Source organism: Microcaecilia unicolor, chromosome 2, assembly GCF_901765095.1.
Source record: "Microcaecilia unicolor chromosome 2, aMicUni1.1, whole genome shotgun sequence".
NCBI classification, from domain to species: domain Eukaryota; kingdom Metazoa; phylum Chordata; class Amphibia; order Gymnophiona; family Siphonopidae; genus Microcaecilia; species Microcaecilia unicolor.
Window position 1 is genome coordinate 436,932,161 of NC_044032.1, and position 19,915 is coordinate 436,952,075.

The window sequence follows — 19,915 nt, forward strand, 5'->3', positions numbered from 1 at the left end:
CAACCCCATGAAAAGAAAATCTGTAAATAGGAAAAAGCTAGATCCAATGTACTCCATCTTTAAAAGATTGGATCTCGCTTCAAGGGTAAAGGGTAGTGGATTATCTGCTTTCTGGTACAACCACGGTTTACATTTTTATTATATGCAGGTACCTAGTGGCCTCACAATCTTAAGATTTTGTACCTTGGGGGCAATGGAGGGTTAAGTAACTTGCCCAGAGTCACAAGGAGCTACAGTGGGAATTGAACACATTTCCCCAGGTTCTCAGCCCACTAACCATTCGGCTCTAATACCAGTGTTCCCTCTAAACTGTGCCCATGTGCACCCACACAAGGGTCAAAAAGGGAGCGCACATGCCTAGCAACTATGCACACAAAAGTTTTGCTGGTTTTCTTTATAACATAGGCTAGGCAATACTGCACACAATTGAGTCAAGGCTGAAAAGTTATGCGCAAAATGTTTTTCACGTGCACATGGGCCAGCAAACATTTGAAAGAACTTTGTCTAGCACCTTTAAATTTATGAAAAACATATAAAATAAGAAGGGTAAAAGTCAGGTGTCTAGCACCTTTAAATTTATGAAAAACATATAAAATAAGAAGGGTCAAGGTTAGATCCTCTGGAAGATTCAGGTTTGCCAGCTCCTTTAATGCTGAATGCATCAGATCCGGCTGCATTGGGATGGGTAAAAGCCGAATCCTTCGGATCTCTCGTAAGCTGCAAGTCCGGCTGCTCCGTCCGGTCTACCAAGACAGGTAAAAGTCGGATCCGAGGATTCAACTTTTCTCTATTCCCGGAAAATCTGCTCACCGCATCCCTTTCTTTTGTAAATACACTTTATCCTCCTCCTGAATTGTTTAGTGGCTACTTTCTGTTCTTTCTTTGCTCTGCCTTCTTTGCTCTCTCTTCTTCCCCCTCCCTCAGATTCTTTGCCACCTATCCATATTACCCTCTCAGTACGGGCTAGAGAACCCATTGCTGGAAATATGCCGTTAAATCCCCTCCTCTCACTACTCACCTCCTCGCTCTGTCACCCAGCGCACGCGATTCGACGCTGTTTTCAGTACCCACTAACCAACTGTACTGCCCCCCAGAGCCCCGCGCGACGGAGCAAGCGTACGGACTACGGAAGCCCGAGAGGCTCAAATCTCTTCCGCTGAGCAGAGGGCGGGAAAAAGAAAAATTTCAGATAGATTCTAGAAGTGCGGCGTCAAGGAGGTTAATAGACCAGTCCTTGTGCGGCGTTACTAGGGTCTTCCTGTCCTGCAGCTCTTCACACCTATCGTTCGTGTATTGTCCTGGAGCTCAAACTAGCTCGTATCCGCAACCGTTGAGCTGGACCCTTTCCTATTATTGTGTGGGCTTCTGATGGAGGTTTCATTTGAAACGGGACCTGGCTGGAATACGTTTATGTTTTCATAATTTGTAAGACCCTGCTGTAGAGGTGTGTGCTAAGATAAAACCGTATATTGTTCAACAGCTCCAATTTGTATCGGATGATATCAATGAAATGCTTTGATGTCCCCATGCATACCCCCACCCTCCCACTCTGTCAGACTGTCAAAGTAATGCTTTGATGTTTCTCTTATATATACTATCTGCTACCACATTTGCTTATTTCCGATGTGACGAAGAAGGGCAACCTTCGAAAGCTAATCAAGAAATGTATTAAGTTCTGTCCAATAAAAAAGGTATCATCTGATTTTCTTTTCCATGTTTTATTTTGTTTGATTTCTATTGATAACCTTCAAGAGTGGACTAACATGGCTACCACACCTCTCTACTATCGGATAATATGAAATGGTTTACGCATTTTCACTGAAGCGTTTTTCTTTAACTGTGAGAATAAAGCACTATACTTATTTGTAACCCTAATTTCCAGGTAGTGGGAAGAACTGGAGAAACTGCAGCGCAAGAGCTCACTTGGTGCGTCGGGGAGAGAACAACTATGTCATGTCTGGAGTTCACTGTAAGTGATTTTAGCTCTTTGCCCTAACTTCTGATTGAAAGCACTTGTGTGGTGGTTCAGTCCATTGATTAAGGGTCTGGACGACTTTGCTACAGTGAACTGATGAGGTTGAGACTTTAAGGTCAATGTACATTTGTACAAAAAAGTGAGCAAATGGCATGTCACAAATTAATTTCCAAAGTACTGTGTGAAGGGCTATTTGGACAAGCAGGACTGTAAAATCCTGACCTACACCTATACCAGAGGTGCAGCCACAGGGTAAACACAGGTGAGCTCTTCCAAAACGTCTTCCTCTCCTCCTGCATCTGCCCCTCCCCAGAATCCACTTTTCCTTCAGTCTCTGAGAACCACCATGGGCAGCAGTGATTCACATCCTCTTCTTGTTCCAGCCCTGCAGAGAGGTGGGGCAGGTGCTGATTATAGGGGCGGAGGATAGGAGGCAGCTACTGCTGAGATGCTCTGTAAACCTTATTGGCCATCAGACTAGGTGGGTCTGTGCTCATTCATATCCAACTGTAGCTATGCCACTAGTTATGGGTGATGTTATTGATGGAACCCCATGTGGAAGTAGTACCTCTGCAACTTTTTCTAGAAGCCTTTTGTGCCTGTTCCCGGTCTAAACTTTTTCAATGGCACTGATCGAATCTGTTTTCATTGCAGTCACCTCAACACCTTAAAGTTTTTTTTTTTAATTCTTTCAAATCGGTAAGTCCTGTCAAAATGTCTCTTGGTTTTTTTCGCGAGTACCCAGTTATTTCTTAGGTTTTTCAGCAAATTTTAGGTTTCTGTTTTTATGTCAGTTTGACGTGGACCCTTGATGTTTTCATCAAGTTATTTTGATTTTGACACAGCTATTTTTCTGGACAAAATGTCCCAAAAGGAGACCAGTGAAGAAACAATGTGACAAGGCGTGGCGAGAAGGATTCTAGGCTGCATAGGGAGGTGTATAACCTGCAGAAAAAAGGAGATGTTGATGCCCCTCTACAAGTCATTGGTGAGGCCCCACTTGGACTACTGTGTTCAGTTTTGGAGGCCGTATCTTGCTAAAGATGTAAAAAGATTGGAAGCAGTGCAAAGAAAAGCTATAAAAATAGTATGGGATTTGCATTGCAAACCGTATGAGGAGAGACTTGCCAACCTGAACATGTATATATTGGAGGAAAGGAGAAACAGGGGTGACTTGATACAGACGTTCAGATATTTAAAAGGTATTAATCCGCAAACAAACCTTTTCCGGAGACGGGAAGGCAGTAGAACTAGAAGACATGAATTGAGGTTGAAGGGGGGGCAGACTCAGGAGTAATGATAGGAAGTATTTTTTCACGGAAAGGGTGGTGGATACATGGAATGCCCTCCCGCAGAAGGTGGTGGAAATGAAAACGGTAATGGAATTCAAACATGTGTGGGATAAACATAAAGGAATCCTGTTTAGAAGGACTAGATCCACGGAATCTTAGTGGAGATTGGGTGGCAAAACCGGTAATTGGCAAGCAAAACTAGACTGGGCAGACTCCTACGGACTGTGCCCTGGTCATGACAATAGATATGGATAGGCTAGAGTGTAAATTTTAAGGAGCTTTGACGTTAGCGTCAGAACTTTCAGTACAAGAGTGCTGGGCAGACTTCTACGGTCTATGCCCTGAGAATGGCAAGTACAAATCAAACTCTGGTATGCATATAAAGTATCGCATACCATGTAAAATGAGTTTTATCTTGTTGGGCAGACTGGATGGACTGTTCAGGAGCGTGTTTCCCTACTCCTTCCTCTGCCTAGGAATCAGCTGTCAGAGCACCCCCCCCCCCCCCCCAGCGCATCACCCAAGCCCCTCACCGCCAGACTGACTGGACCATTCATTCCCTGGGAGGAGGATGCAGAAAAGAAAACAAGACCCAGCAGAGCTAACACTTGGTTTCCTTCCATGCAAGAGAGTATCCGGTGCCAGTGCCAGCCCAGGTCTGGTTCCCCCCCCCTCAGCCACATCCAGTGCCCGATCTCTTCTTACCAAGAAAAAAACAAAAGTCCCATCCTCTCCCCGACACCGGCAGCACTGGGTACACATCCGGACACTCACCTGGTCGCAGTCAGCAGCCGATTGCTCCCTGAGTCCAGCTCTGTCCCACGACTTCCTCAGCCTCAACACTACTAACCCCGCCCCCCCCTGCTACTCCCACTTCCTCTCCACCGCGCCACCCAATTGGCTCACTCCGGCTCCTTAGCACAAGTGTCCCCTTACACCCGCCTCCGCAACACCCTTTTCCACACCGTTCGATTGGCTCACTCACCCAGACGTCACTGCGGCTCCACGGGCTGGAGAGAGGTGGGGGAGTGCAAGTGGGCGGGGCTTCCTCGACAGCTGGAACCGCTGAGAGAGGGAGGGGAGGAGGAATAGCCTGTGGCTATTCTTAGGTATTAGACCTGGAGAGGGTCCCATCCTTCTGTTAGTGGGATGAGAGGCAAAACAGAGCCCAAATGGAACGCCTGTTCCTGGGCAAAATGATGCACATAAATCAGGAGCCAGAAGGCTACACACTCTAGGGAAAGGACAAAGACAGCCTGTGTCAATACTTCACTGCAAGTTGTTCCAGGCAAGCTAAAGATCTTAGTCAAGTCTAGGGTTATCTTTTCTGTTGTTTCTGTTTTTCGTGTGAACACAAACACACACTGTGCCATGCACAGACAGCATCTCTCTCACTCACACACACACCTGTGTACCTCAATCACCCACACACACCCTCTGAGCCCCCAACCCATCCACAAACAACAGAAACACATACAATTATGTGGAACAAAGGTACCCTCCCCCCGACAAACCCCCAACACCAAAATGGCAGCACTGATTGCTCATGCAACTCACACACTCCCCAACAAAACAATAACTAAGCCACGCTCAAAATCCACCTTCTGCTACAGAGGGGAGGAGGGGGTCCTTAGACCTAAGATGGGGGAGAGGATCCTGAGACCAGAGGAGGGGGTGCTGAGACCACAGAGGGAGGGGGAGGTATGTCTGTCACACACACGCACTCTCTCACAGTAAGTGTCTTTATGTCTCTCACTCTCATACAGTCACACTATGTCTCACACTGTATCAAATTCATTCTATGTGTCACACAGTCACTCTCACACACTCGGCACCCAGACTCACACTCTCTCTCTGTCACACACTCGCACATTCACTCTCTCTCTCTCAAACACACACACTCCGAGGAAAACCTTGCTAGCGCCCGTTTCATTTGTGTCAGAAATTTTACTAGTAATTATACTATTCTCTGAATTCAGAATCAGGTTTAGATGTTAAGGTATCAAATGCTATCGGCTTCCCAATACATCCCTACTGTTGTCTAAGCACTTAAATGCTTCTTGTTTAACTCTTGATCGATGTCTGCATTCCCCACCAGTGGAAGTAAAGGGGTAACTCTAGAGTTTTCATTCATCTTACAAAGCCAAAGCCACCCCTGTCACAGAGAAGTAAAAGCCAACTGATGAGTTAAGCCCTTGGGCAACTAAGACATCTAGCCTACAAGGTATAAACTAAATCCATTGAAGCTGCTAGTTGTTCTTCCTGAGTAGGAGTATAATGGTGCATTCCCCTTAGCCAGTCAACTAGCTAGGGGCTCATTTTCAAAGCACTTAGACTTACAAAGTTCCATAGGTTATGGAATTTTGTAAGTCTGAGTGCTTTGAAAATATGCCTCAATGTAACATTGTACATCTAAATGCTTGAAAATATGCCTGCAGATGTCTCGTAATTCAAGTAATAGAGTAGCGTTCCAAGTCTGGTACTCTGTTGTGTTTAACAGAAAAGTGCTACAAAATCTATGTAGATGCATGATTTTGAGTACAGATTATTCCTACAATGTGTTGTGGTTGATATAGAAATGCTAACCTAGGTATTTTATAATTTTAAATATGTTTGTTCCTAAAATAAGGTACTGTACACCCATCAAAAAGCAAGAAAGTCAAAAATATGGCAGGATGGAATTTTGAAGATGAGTTCTGAAGGAAATAAGGTACAAAGTGTATGTATAAATGTTGTAAGTACTGAAACATTGTTACATATTTCACCAAAACATAACCTCAAATTTACTAAATATTTATAACACTCATGAAAATTGAGGCTTTTTATTTGACAGCATTCAGAACCTTACCAGGGTTCTGCACTGCACATACTACCAACTTTATTCTCCTTCTGGAAACAGGAGGAGGTCAGCACTTCAGGTCAGCAGGAACCTCAGTTTAAGCATCTGTCTATATACATGGGGGTAATTTTATATGCATATTTTAAGCCAGCTTTATAAAGGCACCATAAACACCTTTGTAAAAAGGCACCCAGAAGCAGCCCCAATACTATGCAAATATACTTGCATATTTTATCAAATACACACACACATCAAAATTCTTGAAATGCCTGCATAAAGATTGCATAAAAGCAGGTGCACTATTTATACACCTGCTTTTTATGTGCGAATACTCCCACACAGAGAACCTTATTCTCTATCCCGTGTTCATTAAAACTGTCTTCAATCCACTCATCACTCTGCTTTTTTGTGTACTGCCCCTTTTCTATGGAACTCTCTTCCACCCAATGTTAGTGTTCCTTCCCTAAATTTCATTAATAGCATTTCTGGTCTTTATTGGGCCGGGGTCTTCAAAATTAGCAACCTTGCAGCCTCCCCATCCCTCCCCCCCCCCCCCCCCCCCCCCCCCCGGTCTCTCTGTCCTTCACTGGCCTTTGACATTTTGGAGTTCCTTTCTTTTCTGATTTTAAACTGTATACCACTTTGATTTGATTTGATTTGAAAAGCAGTTTAGCAAGATTTTAATAAACTAAACTACTGCTTTTATAAAACTGGATCACTGAATATGTGTGTAAAAAGTATACACATGGAAAGTGTGCACTTTTTCATGATCTGCACATAGATATTCTCAGGAGCGTGCTTTGCGTGGATCAGATGCAGAGTTCTGATGTACTCACGTATTCTGAGATGTATATGTTTACACTTTGAGTATACACACATACACATTTACACCTTCACACTAGGACTAGATTTAAAAGTGTACATCAGCATTTGTGTATGATAGAGGCTGGATCTGGGAGCCTATTCTCTAAAGGCATATAGGCACCTATGTTGCCTTTTTGAAATGGGCACCTTTTTGAATTTCTCATGTAGGCATCTTGTTATAAAATGAGGCCCAATATGCTTAGCGGGTAGTGATGTCTTTTCTGTCTACAGACGATGAGGTGCGTATTAGCACACATTTGCTTCCTGGCAGGAAATACTTCCTTTGGTCAGAGCTGCTATGATCAGTCTAGGGGAAAGTATTGGGGGGAGGGGGGAATAATGAGCCTCCAGGAAATGTGCATGGATGTTTGCTAGGTGCTAAATAATAATCCCTAGTTTTTGGGAGCTCTGCATACATGCTTCAACTTAATCTGTATAACAGGGAGAGAAAATCATGCTTGTTTCAGTAGTGTTGAATCCAATTTTATTGAAAACTTTTATATTCTGTAATTGTTGTACCCAGCTTCTTCAGACTTCTTCAGACTTCTGTTTCTTAATACAGGCAGATTTGTTTGATGCTCAAGGAAAGTGTTTGGAATGTGTTTTCCTCAAAGGTCATAAGGTATGACATATTTTCTTTATTCAGTTCAGTTTTATTTTTATATACTAATGTCCATGAAATATGAATACAATGTCACCGTAAATTATAATCCCTTATCCTCCCCTCTGGACCTGTCCAAACAGATGGGTTATGCACATCTACCAGCAGGTGAAAACTGAGAACTTCAGACTTCTGAGAGTACCTATATCGAGCCTGTGCAGATCCCAGAGAGCCAGTATTTCTCAGTCTGCAGCTGGTGGTAGACATGGATAGCCTGTGTATGCTAGAATGGTCAGGTAGGCCTTTAGGGTCCCTGTCTCTTTAGTGGATTTCAGAGTCCTTAATTTAAAAAAAAGAAAACAAAAACACTCACCATAACTGTGCTCCTACTGGTACTTTTTTTTTTTTTTCCATGTACCAGTAGGAGCATAGTTATGGTGGAGTTCTTTGTTTGGGGTTTTTTGGAGGTGGGCCCAGATTACCTCGGTTCAGTGGGTTCTCAAAGTTGTTTGCGAGAACTACACTTTGGAGTTCTCACAGCCACTTCCAGATGTCTTTTTGGAGCTCCTCTGTGAGTCCAGGTGAAAGGCAGGGGCCATCAGGGCGACTCTGGAAATGAAAGGCAGGGGCCGTCAAGGTGACTCTGGAAAACCTGATTCAGCTTCGAGTTGTGGTCTCAGTTCCCATGACCAAAAGGGACACAGGAAGTTAGTCCATCTACTTTGTTGTTAAAAGAGGCTACCTTTCATCCTATCCTGGAGCTCAAGAGGGTAAACCAGGCCCTTATGGTGCCCAGATTTCATATGGAAACACTTCGGTCAGTGGTTGTGGCAGTGCACAAGGGTGAGTTTCTCAGTTCTCTAGATCTTACTGAGGCTTAACTCCATATCCAAACGTATAAAACCTTACTTTCTCAAGGATTCATTCCACAACATGAGCCAAACCATGGTGCTAGCCCATGTAGACTACTGCAATAGTATTTACATAGGCTGCAAAGATCAAATCATAAGAAAACTACAGACAGCACAAAACACGGCTGCCAAACTCATCATCGGAAAAACATGCTTCGAAAGCGCAAAACCCCTCCTAAGAAGCTTACATTGGCTTCCTATTAAGCTTGCATAACATTCAAAATATGCACAATAATCCACAGAATCATCTACGGACACGCATCAGATTACGTGACGGAACTTATCGATCTAACATTAAGAAAAGTGACAAGAACAGCAAGAACCTACCTAACCCTTCACTACCCCAACTTCATAGGTATAAAATACAAATCTTCACATGCCACCAGCCTCTGCTTTATAGGCACACAACTTTGGAACTCACTACCAAAGACCTGAAACTCAAAGAAAACTACCTACAATTCAGAAAAAACCTGAGAACACATCTTTTCAAGAAGTCTTTCCCCCTGGATCTGCCTAATCCCACCCTATTTCTGTTATAGCAGGCAAATTATATGATTCTTTATTTCCTTATCTTATTTAAATAATGACACTATTTCTTGTTTAATTTTTTCAGAGTATTTCTTTTATCACAACTAATTGTACTAAATAATGTTTTAAACTCAATATATAAAAAAGGCACATTTTAATTTTTAAATATTTAATTGCATTAATGACATTTAAAACTTAATTCCTTGCATTACTATTGCTATGTGTATTTTAACAATATGTCATAGAACTTAAAGAATAATTTTCTTCATTAGGTGGAACCTGGAGATGACTTGGAAAGTGATCGATTCTTAATTATGGTTGAAAGTGAAAAATTCACAGAATGCAATTCTAATGACAAATCTGCGAAGAAAGAATCTCCTAAAACAAGCAGTCGTGGTTTGAAGTCCTTTGGCTTACCTCAGCTGCAGCAGCATGTTGGCTTGAAAAGAAAATCTACTGTATGTTTTTTTAATGCCTTTTCTACTTTTTATGATTTTGTAATGAGAACTTTGAGGAAACTGAGTGGTTTATTGAATTTACTGTACCGCCTTTCTTGATAAAAAGTGAATTAAATATTAAAATTCAATTAGAAAACAACACTAACAATGTTATAGAAAAAGGGAAAAACAAGAGATTCGTGGAAATCAGTAGTGCAGGATGTAGTAGAAGCATTTGTAAGCAAAATGTGAACGAGGATAAAGAGTCACAGAATTACAAACATTAATCATCTGAGCCAAATGGTCTATGCTTCTCTCCACCAGTCCTCCAAAGGCCTCAATGAAGAGAGAGGATTTTAGCATGGACCTAAATTTTTTGAAAGATGATTCCAGTGGAAGAGATGATGGAAGGGCATTCCAGAGCAGTGGCGCAGTTGAATAGAAAGCACTGTGGATCAGTGGTGTCCATTCCTGTGTAAGAAACAGGAGAAATGTGAAGCTGCCAATCATGCAATAAATGTAAAGCTCTAGTAGGAGTGTAAGAAATAGTTGAGGACAATGGTTCCAAAATCTGGTCCTGGCGGCACCCCAGCCAGTCATATTTTCAGGATATCCGCAATGAATATTTATGAGAGGTGTTTGCATGCACTTCATGACATTCTCATGAATATTCATTGTGGATATCCTGAAAACCTCATTGGCTAAGGTGCCTCCAGGACCAGGTTTGGGAGCAAAAAAAGATAGGGAGGAATACCCAATACAATTTAGGATAGTCGGTACCAGTTTTTTCCAAGCCAAGACTGGTGATTTACCTTAAACAGTTTGTTTTTCTTCATAGCAATAATAAATATACGAGAGAAGTATCTACACTGAGTCTGCAATATATGCAAATACATTTCATGCATATTTGTGACTGATTATCCTAAAAACTAGACTAGTTGTTGGGAGCCACTGAACTACAGCATAAAAAATGTTTGTTGGGAAAACAGATTTCTGATTCCATGTATAGTATATTTGAATAAAAAATATAAAAGAAAAGGAAAGACAAAGCTGAACTATGCAATTTTTCCTTTTCTCCTTAGAAAAGCAGGGCAATGCAGGCACACTTGATGGTGACATCATCTGACGGAAGCCAACGTGCCTAGAGCAGCCTTCCAGCTGAAAGATTTTTTTTTTATCTTATTCATGTCTATGGAGATTCCCATGTTTACCAATGAGAACTATCTGCTTTCAGTCTTTTTCATCTGCTGAGCCACACAGGAAACAGCTGTCCTCACTCCCTTCAAATTCTCTTCAAATTGAGGCAATTTTATTAAAATGAAAAACAAAGTAAAACTGAAGAACAGAACAAAAGCTGTTCATAATAAATAAAAGCGTTTCTTAAAAAAAAAAAAAAAGGCAGAACAAAATTTGTCCGTACTTCACATCTGCTCTCTGGTGTTGCACACTGACATGGGCCAATCCTCATGCATACCAGCCCCACTACAGGCTACAGGCTTCTACTGCACTTTTGGCTCCTTTTTCATTATATTGGTCAGCTGGTGATCTCTCAGAGCTGCTTCAATGTAGAGGCATAGCTTATTGGTTAAAGCCTCCATTTATTTATTTATTTATGTATTGCATTTGTATCCCACATTTTCCCACCTATTTGCAGGCTCAATGTGGCTTACAAAAACCTGTTATGGCATCGCCATTCCAGGAGACAGGTACAATTGGTGTTACAATAAGATCATGGATGAGGAGAAAAGAGCAGAATAAAGTTATAGAAGGATGACTGTCAGAGTAGGGTGAAGTGGTAAGGTGTTATGATAAGCTATGGATTCTCTTTGTAGGCCTTGTTGAAGAGAGAGGTTTTCAGTGATTTACGAAAGTTAGTTATTTCGTTGATCGCTTTCAAGTCAGTTGGTAGTGCATTCCATAGCTCCGTGCTCATGTAGGAGAAGCTAGTTGCATGTGTTAGCTTGTATTTTAGTCCTTTGCAGTTGGGGAAGTGCAGATCAAGGAATTTACGGGCTGATCTTTTAGCATTTCTGGGAAGCAGGTCCACGAGGTCTATCATGTAGCTCGGGGCATCTCCGTGGATGATTTTGTGAACAATCGTGCAGATCTTGAATGCGAAACGCTCTTTGAGTGGGAGCCAGTGAAGTCTTTCTCTTAGGGGTTTTGCGCTTTCATATCTTGCTTTGCCAAATATGAGTCTGGCTGCGGTATTCTGGGCTGTTTGAAGTTTCTTGGTAGTCTGTTCTCTGCAGCCTGCGTATAGTGCATTGCAGTAATCCAGGTGACTTAGCACCATTGACTGTACCAGGCTACGGAAAATGGATCTCGGAAAGAAAGGTTTTACTCATTTGAGTTTTCACATGGAGTGGAACATCTTTTTCGTTGTATTCTTCACATGGGTTTTGAGTGTGAGGTTTCGGTCAATGGTAACTCCCAAAATTTTCTGATTCTTTGAGACTGGAAGAGAAAAGTTCGGTGTGGATATGGTGGTGAAGTTATTTGTGCTATGCTGTGAGAGTGCACTTGAGAGTGCACATAGTTTACATCCCACTACAGTTTTACCATGTATCATGCACAATGGTACAACCAGCCATATTCTGCTACTCCATCTAGTCCTGGCTCTCAGCCCCACTATTTAGCTCCGATACACAGTCTGTTCTAGTGCACGGGTCATACCAGCAAATTCTTGCACTCTCTGCAGATAGATAGCTCTGGCTTAGACTTGGACAGATCTTGTAACTTCTAAGCCACATTTTCCAAGCTACCTTGTTGCAGTAATCGTTTCTTTGGAAAAGATCTAGAGCAGTTGGTTAGGTCCTATGGAACCCCAAATCTCAGAGCTCATCAGAGGACAAGCCTAAGATTCTTTACAATCCTGTTAGTCTCCTCTTGGGTTTCATGAGCCCAAGTGCTACAGGCCAGTCAATCTAACTTTCCGGGTTCCCATGTCATCAAGTCAAGCCTTCTTTCATGTTGTTGGGAAGCCCTCGGCTTCGAACTCCAGGTCTGCCAATGCCTCCTGCACCTTCCTATGATGGGGTCTCAGTGCCATCCTTAGGTTTCATAATAGCAAGGTATTTCTCTAGGTGCCATGGACAGGGGACCCCGCTTGCCTCAGACAAATGTGTCTTGGAAATCCTAAGCAGGGTTACGAATGGGAGTTATCCCATTCCATTCAGTTTTAGCTTGGACCTCCATGCGTGCTGCAGCCCCAATGTCGAGCAGTTCCAGTCACCCTTTATTATACTGTTGCCCAATTTGCCAGCTTTCCTAATTTCTGTAAACATTTCTTCATCTGTCCTGACGGACAGTAGTACAGCCCTACTAGTATACTCCTTTCCTTCACACATGGAATGTCTATCCATAAGGATTCCACACTGCTATCTGTTTCATATAGAATATCTATTTTGTTTGACTCAATTCCCTGTTTAACAGCGCAGTACCCCCCCCCCCCCCCCCACTCCACCCCCCCATACACACACACAAGTTGATCCACTCTTTCATTGTGATATAATTTGTACCCTGTTAACATACATAATTAATCTAAATACTACTATTATGGAACTCTTCTAATTTGTTTATTTTAATTACATCCTCATTACTGAATATTTTATCTTATCCTGATATTATGTTATGTTTTATCTATTTATCCACTTCCAATCCTACATGATATTCTTATGCATCTTTATTTGTAACAATTCTGAAATTATTATTCCGTTAATATGATTGCCATGATATTCTTATGCACCTTATCTGTATCTATATTCTGAAATTCTTATTCTATTAATGTGAGTGTCGTCGTAACATATTGTAAGCCACATTGAGCCTACAAATGGGTGGGGAAATGTGGGATACAAATGCAGCAAACAAATAAATTGTCCTCCTAACACCAGGTCTCTGAGATGCCTATTCTATCTACCTCTTCATTTAGTGCTATATACTCTAACTGTCCCATCTTATTTTTTAGGCTTCTAGCATTTTTATACAGACACTTCAAATTGTGGGTTTTTTTTCCCCTTGCATCTACAAGCTGCTTAGAAGTTGATAAGAAGAATTTGCATCCTTTACTTTGCTCTCCCCTTAAACACCCCTGGCTTTCTTTCACCGTTGTTGAAACTTCTCCATTGGGATTCCCTAAATGTCCTCTTTCAATTGTATCCTTCAAGACTGAACTAGGGCCTGTTGTGCCTTCTAGAGGCTATTTGTTAATGCTGTAGGCTATAACAATTAAGTTTCTACCTCTGGCACAAAGTTCAAGTTTAAAATTATGGGGAAAAGGGTTTTACACTATGGAAACTAGTTAATAAAGTTTGCCTTTTTAAATTCAAACTGTCTTTATCAATAAACCTATAATTTCTCTTTTATCCCCAATCTTTAAGTCACCAAAGCACAGAGCAAAATAATGTTCACTTACCCAGAGAAATGTCCTGTTCTGTCAGAAATTCTCAGATAGAATGGTATAAACATATGCATGCTGCTTGTAAGCATTTCTGGGGGCGTAGTTTGGGAAGAGTTGTGATGTAACTGTGTATTTTATAAGCGGACATATACGTTTACACCTTAGCAGGTATAAATCTGTGTGCCTGTTTTATAAAGGCACAAAGCCTGTTTTTTATAAAGGCAATATAGGTGCCTATCAGTAGATACCTTTTTGTACTTCTCAAGTGTTCTGTTATAAAATAAGGCTTTGGTGAGGGAATTCTATATATGGTGCCAAATAAAGTGCTATTCTGTGAACTACGCTTACGCCTAGAGGTCACATGTAGGTTTAGGCACCGCCATTTGCACCAACTAAAATGTGGTGGAAATGCCTGCTCCTAAATTTATGCACGGAGCCCCTCATATTCTATAATTATGCGTGTAACTCAAAACCAAGCTTCCAATCTACCCTGAAGCGCCCATGACCCTCCTAGTTCCACACCCATTTTTGAGCCATGCATAAAATTTAGGCGTGGATATGTCAATTCTAATTAGTGCCAATAATTGCTTGTTAAAATGCCAATTATTGACACTAATTAGCTTCAATTAAATTGCACGCGCAATTTGGGTATGCACCCAAATGTGTGTGCATAATGTTTAGGATTTTATATGGAATTGGGGGTAAATGTATTTCAATGAATATAAAACCAGCCATGTATTTTGCTTTTCTAGGGTTTTCAAGGACCATGTGAAATTCCAAAGAAAGCAGCAGATGAGGTTCGTGCATCAGCCATTTCCTTTCCCACTAAGCGACTCTATGCTTCTCCTTCTCTTTTTTATTCCACTTCCTCATTGTCTTCTACTGTATGTAGGGAAGATACAGAAATTAATTTGACCGCTGCCACTGAAAATGCAATTTGGAAAAACAGTGTTACATCAACCAAGAGGCCTGGAGCAGCATTCTCTTCCCTACTTTCTGCTTCCTCTATGCATTTTCCAAAGAAGATAGGAGAGAATGAAAAATGCAGTCTTCCCATTACTGTAGATGCTACAGCTGAGCAATTAAAAAACAAAGTACCTAGTCTTTATTTAACAGGAGACTTCCAAACTCCTAGTGGTGTGTCTGTTTCGCAAAACATAAGGAGTAGAGCAAAGATTTTAGCACTCTTGAAATCCAACCCATCATCAGTAATTGAAGAGAGTAGTGTAGGAGTTGCACAGTGTCATCCTGGAGCTCAGTCAAGAGAAAGTACAATAGATTTGCCGTGCAGTACTATAGATGGCTGTACAAATACTGTTCTAGAAAACAGCAGTGAACAAATACAGCAACAACATCCTTCCAGTAGTTTATCAATGAAATGTAACATTTCTAAAAGCAAGTGGGATATTTATTTACCAAAGAGACCAAGAGATCCATCCAACAATATAGACGAGAAGCACCAGGAAGAAGTCCCTGGCTTGCATCTGGGTTTGCAGGAACCCCGCAGTCAAGGTAACGTCTCTATCTTTACAACTCAGCAGCCTCATGAAAATGATGGTGCCTGTAGCGATAGATTTGTGGAAAACCAGCAGAGTTCCTGGGATCAGAATGTAACTCCTTGGCTTTCAACACTTGGGAAGAATGATGGGGCACATTATAAATCATTAGGCAATCAACATGTCCCCAGATACAGAGAAAATAAGAAACAAACATCTGAATCCAATGTGAGGAAATCCACCGAAATCCCAAGCACCTCAACCTTGGAAGGTTTCAATTATTCAAGAAGTAGCAAGGAATCTTTTATCTTTCAGGAAAATTCTCAAAATGTCAGTAAAACTTGGCTGACTGACAGTATAAAAGATCCAAAGGTTTCTCCTGCAGCTCCATCCTCGGTCTGTAGGCTATCACCAAGAATGGTTTTAGAAAGCTTAGGTGAAGGCATTGAGAGTATTGCCGATGATGATATTGCTTTTGCAGGCAGAGATATGAAAGACGCATTAACTGTCTCACGAGACTTTAGGGATTCCCTACAGCACTTTGCAGGGATCACTTTCAACCTTTTGGATAATTTTGACTTTGTGGATTCAGAAGAGGAAGAACTACAAGAAGGTAGCAGTCTTCCTCCAAGTTCTGAAAGGAGTATGGTCAGAAATGGGGTAAGAAGTCCTGAAAAGATGACAAATAGTCAAGGAAAAAGTGACTTGATTTCAGATTTGCCACCATCTGCAAATGGTTATATTTATGAATCTTCTGCAAATGGTGAGGTATTGCTTGTTGAGAAAATATCCATGAAATTGGACAGAATTGTAAACTATGATTCTCCTGTGATGTTTCATGATTTGAAACCTTCAGAATCAGAATACACTGAACACCATATAAATGCAAATACAGAAAATCTCCAAAGTATTGATGAGAGAAGAAACTTTGATTTGTCCCAAATATCTGGTATTACAAACTCTTTAACGATGAATGATGTGCACTGTGGTGCTTTTGAGCACAAGAGAATGACTAACTGTGAATTTCACTCTCAGATACAGAGCTCAAGAGAAACTGAGTTGCTTTCAGAGTCTCCTGTGGATATATGTTTTCCTGCCCCAGATGTGTCTAAAAAAGATGTTATAATACGTAAAAGAGTACCATCTCTAGACTCTTCACTGAGCTACAGGGATCTTAACAGCACATCAGATAGTCCCTTGCTAACCATATCACTAAAGAGTGGAGATGAGGACTCCCGTACATTGATTAAAGAGAAACTTTGTACAGTATCTAGCAAGACAGATAAAATACAGGAAGATCCTTATCTTATCAAATCTTTTAGTCAGTCTTCAGCAATAAAACATCTTTCAGAAGAGTTGGAAGCATGTGCTGATTTGTCATCCAGTACAAGTTCTGTCAGTGGACACCAGCATGAAAATTCAGGTGCAAATTGTCAGAAACAGTGGACTAGTGCTAACAAATCCCCAGAGCTTTCTGGGTTGGTGAATGGCATGTTCCTTCTGAAAGACTTGAGTGAACATAGTACAGCGCTAGAAAGTTTAGAAATGATGAGAGGAGAAAATACTGACCTATTTCTTAAGACAAATGGCATTGAAGACAAGGATGACCCCATTAGAGAAATCAAAGTTTAGGCCTGCTTAGTTCTGTATGCTTTGGTTAAATGTGCTACTACTGCCTTGATTTTGAACTATTCTAATCAGGTTTTTCTTCCAGTTGTTCTTCTCTAGATTCCGTTTTTATTCTATTCATATTCTCCTTCTTTCAACACTGTTGTCCATTTTTTTTCACGTACCATTTTATTCTCTCCTAGGTAAAGCTTCAGCTGTATTCCCTGCCCTGGGGGTGATTCAAGGCCCTTTTCCATTCCCTACCCCCCCCCCCCCCCCCAGGTGCCCAGTACCTTACCTCTCTTTCCTTAGCCCCTCCCCCAAAGTGTCCAGCTTCTAATCTCCCCATCCCTTTCGCTCACCACAGCTCTATCTCCATCTTCCACCCTTGGATACTGCTGCAAAATTAAAGTCAGCATGATGCAGGGCCTTGAGCACAGTACCTCACCCCCTCCAACACATACTTTGTAATGAAAGGGGTGAAATGTAGTACGCCTTGAGTGCGGGCCTGTGCTGGAAGGCCACACCCCACATTGAGAGCCACTGCCCCAACCACCTAATCCTGCAACCCTAGGCAGACACCTTGTCCATGTAGTGGCAGGACTGGTTCACTTCTAGGTTTATTGGACTCGTGCTATCCAGATCCATATCATCATGTCTGTCTACTTCTTTTATTCTCTCCGTCAATTACTCTGTATCTCTCTCTCTCTCTTTTCTTGGAGATCCCAAAAATCTGTTCTTTTTCTGTAATCACTGTAAACTTGCATTTTTATTATTATTAATCATTTGTATTGAACATACCAGCTACACACAACATTGTACAGAGACAGACAGGATTCAGTATTCAACCATTGTGGTCACCAGTTCAAGTTAAACATTGGAACAGGTGTTTAACTTAATTTATGTATTAAGTGCTGCGCTCTGTTTAGGTAGCTGTTCTGAATATACGGATAGTGCAATAACCATACCAGCACTATTTAGTTTAGCCTGTCATTCACCTGGCCATTTAGCACAATAAACAGCTCAGTATCCGTATGTTGTTTGGAAATCTACGGATAGGCAAATTATGCATTGCTGGCTTCTGGCAAATGCATAATTGATTTTGAATATCAGCTCAGTAGTGGTTGAGCTCTGCTTCTTGTAGTTCACAATCCAATCAAACAGACAAGATTTGTAGACAAAATAAGTGGCTTTAAATTTAAAACAAGTAGGCCATGCTTGGGAGGAACTAAATGAAGGTGGGACTGAGGAAGAGACAATTTTAACTTAATAAATCTGCACTGAATGCAGCTTCTTAAATGTTTTTGTATAAGAAAAACAGCCAGCAGATGGGTAGCCATCTAAGTCAGACCCTTAATTTACACTTAAGACACATGAGTTCACAAACAGCAGTAAAAAGTTGTAAATTCCAGCTATTATTCGAAGGGACACGAATATTAATTATTCAGATAAATTATAGATTTTGCCATTGTATTATTCAGATTATTGTATCTATAATAGACACAGGCTGGAAACATTCATTGCCAGATATTTTCCACTGTATTTGGAATAAAGACTGAAAGATCCAAAGGTAACTAACTGGATTGACTTTACTAGTTTTATTAATCTCTCCCGCCCACTGAAATGTTAGTTATAAAATTACCCCCTTTAAATATTATTTCTATGTGCCTATATATAGACACCCAGAGAAAGTAGGCAATTATTTTCCTTTATAGAATACTATTGTAACTGGGTAATAAACATATGTGCACTTAGACAGCTGGTGTGTTTGCACCTGTATACCAGAGATCTGCATGTAACGTATGCTATTCTATAGGTTATGTGTATAACTTTGCACCCTGCCTTTTCTCCACCCAGTTGATGCTCATGTGTACACCCACCTACAAACTGCACACTATTGGAGATAAGCACATCATTATATAATAGCACTTAGGTGGTATATTGACATATACACATGTGTGCACACTTATACACGTGTATATGACATCTAAATGTAGGCACCCATGATTTAGAATTACCCCATAAGAATATGACAAAATGTTGGTCTGTCTGTCTGGGGGCAAAATAACTCTGCAAATTTAATGAAATGGGGCCAAATTTGGCAAGCTGGGAAAATTGATGAATGATTCATCATTTGAAAATGGGATAGATAGTACCAGGTATTCTAGAGAAACTGGCCCAATGCACCAATGCATTTTGGAAGGAGAAGAAGTTCTAGCAACTGAAGCATACAGTGATTTGTAAAAGGTTTTCCCCCCTCCTGATTTCCGCTGGTTTTTGATCTTTACACAAAATCTAATATTATGTTGTGATATCTTTGAAGTAGCTATATGTTGTAAAGTGTACATTTTCCTGTATATTGTGCATTTTTCTTGTCAATAAAAAATTATAAAAAAAAAAAAAAAAGAATAACGTTGCATGGGTGGCTGGCTGGCTGGGTTCACATCAGGCTCTGCAACGTAGATTAATTAATACACTTTCTGCTTATTTACAACCCAAACTTTTACAAATTTCTGCTCACTGTTGAGGCACCAGTCCTCAATTTTACTTTGAACTTATTTCATTTATTTTGGCTGGAGAAAGGAAATGTTATCTTCCCTTCACATTGCAATTAACACTGCTCATGCCCTGAGATCGCACTGGAGCTATATTTACATCTAACCCTCCTCCTGGACAAAAAAAAAAAAAAAAGCCTACAGCACCTTCATCAATTGGACCATCCAAGGATATCAGAACCAGAAACTATAAAGTTCATACCTGCTATCTATTAGTTAAAAATTTATTTTAACTATATACCGTATTTTTCGGACTATAAGACGCACCGGACCATAAGACGCACCTAGGTTTTAGAGGAGGGAAAGAGGAAAAAAAAAATTTTCCTCTTTCCCTCCTCTAAAACCTAGGTGCTCTGCTCCGGTGCGTCTTGTCCGGGTTTCGGACCTCCGTTCCAGTACTTACATGATTC

At 41.0% G+C, this 19,915-nt stretch overlaps 2 protein-coding genes across 5 annotated transcripts in view; one reads left to right on the top strand and one right to left on the bottom strand.

Moving 5' to 3' along the window:
- Positions 1–1,104, bottom strand: part of LARP7 (La ribonucleoprotein domain family member 7) — a 107,438-nt gene extending 106,334 nt beyond the window's left edge. The window contains exon 1 of the mRNA XM_030190849.1: positions 1,019–1,104. The gene's annotated coding sequence lies outside the window, so the exon portion shown is untranslated. The remainder of the gene's footprint in view (positions 1–1,018) is intronic.
- On the top strand, positions 686–19,266 carry ZGRF1 (zinc finger GRF-type containing 1). Of its 4 annotated transcripts, none has more exons than XM_030190843.1 (6): positions 686–755; positions 1,883–1,969; positions 5,897–5,977; positions 7,494–7,592; positions 9,283–9,468; positions 14,599–19,266. In XM_030190843.1, the coding sequence occupies exons 2-6, from the start codon at positions 1,949–1,951 to the stop codon at positions 16,972–16,974; spliced, it is 2,763 nt and encodes a 920-aa protein (XP_030046703.1). In that variant the 5' UTR covers positions 686–755; positions 1,883–1,948; the 3' UTR covers positions 16,975–19,266. The 4 variants fall into 4 exon arrangements, with proteins under 4 accessions (XP_030046703.1, XP_030046704.1, XP_030046702.1 ...); XM_030190844.1 differs by lacking the exon at positions 686–755 and adding an exon at positions 1,178–1,218; XM_030190842.1 differs by lacking the exon at positions 686–755 and adding an exon at positions 1,245–1,444.
- Positions 19,267–19,915: the final 649 nt, after the last annotated feature.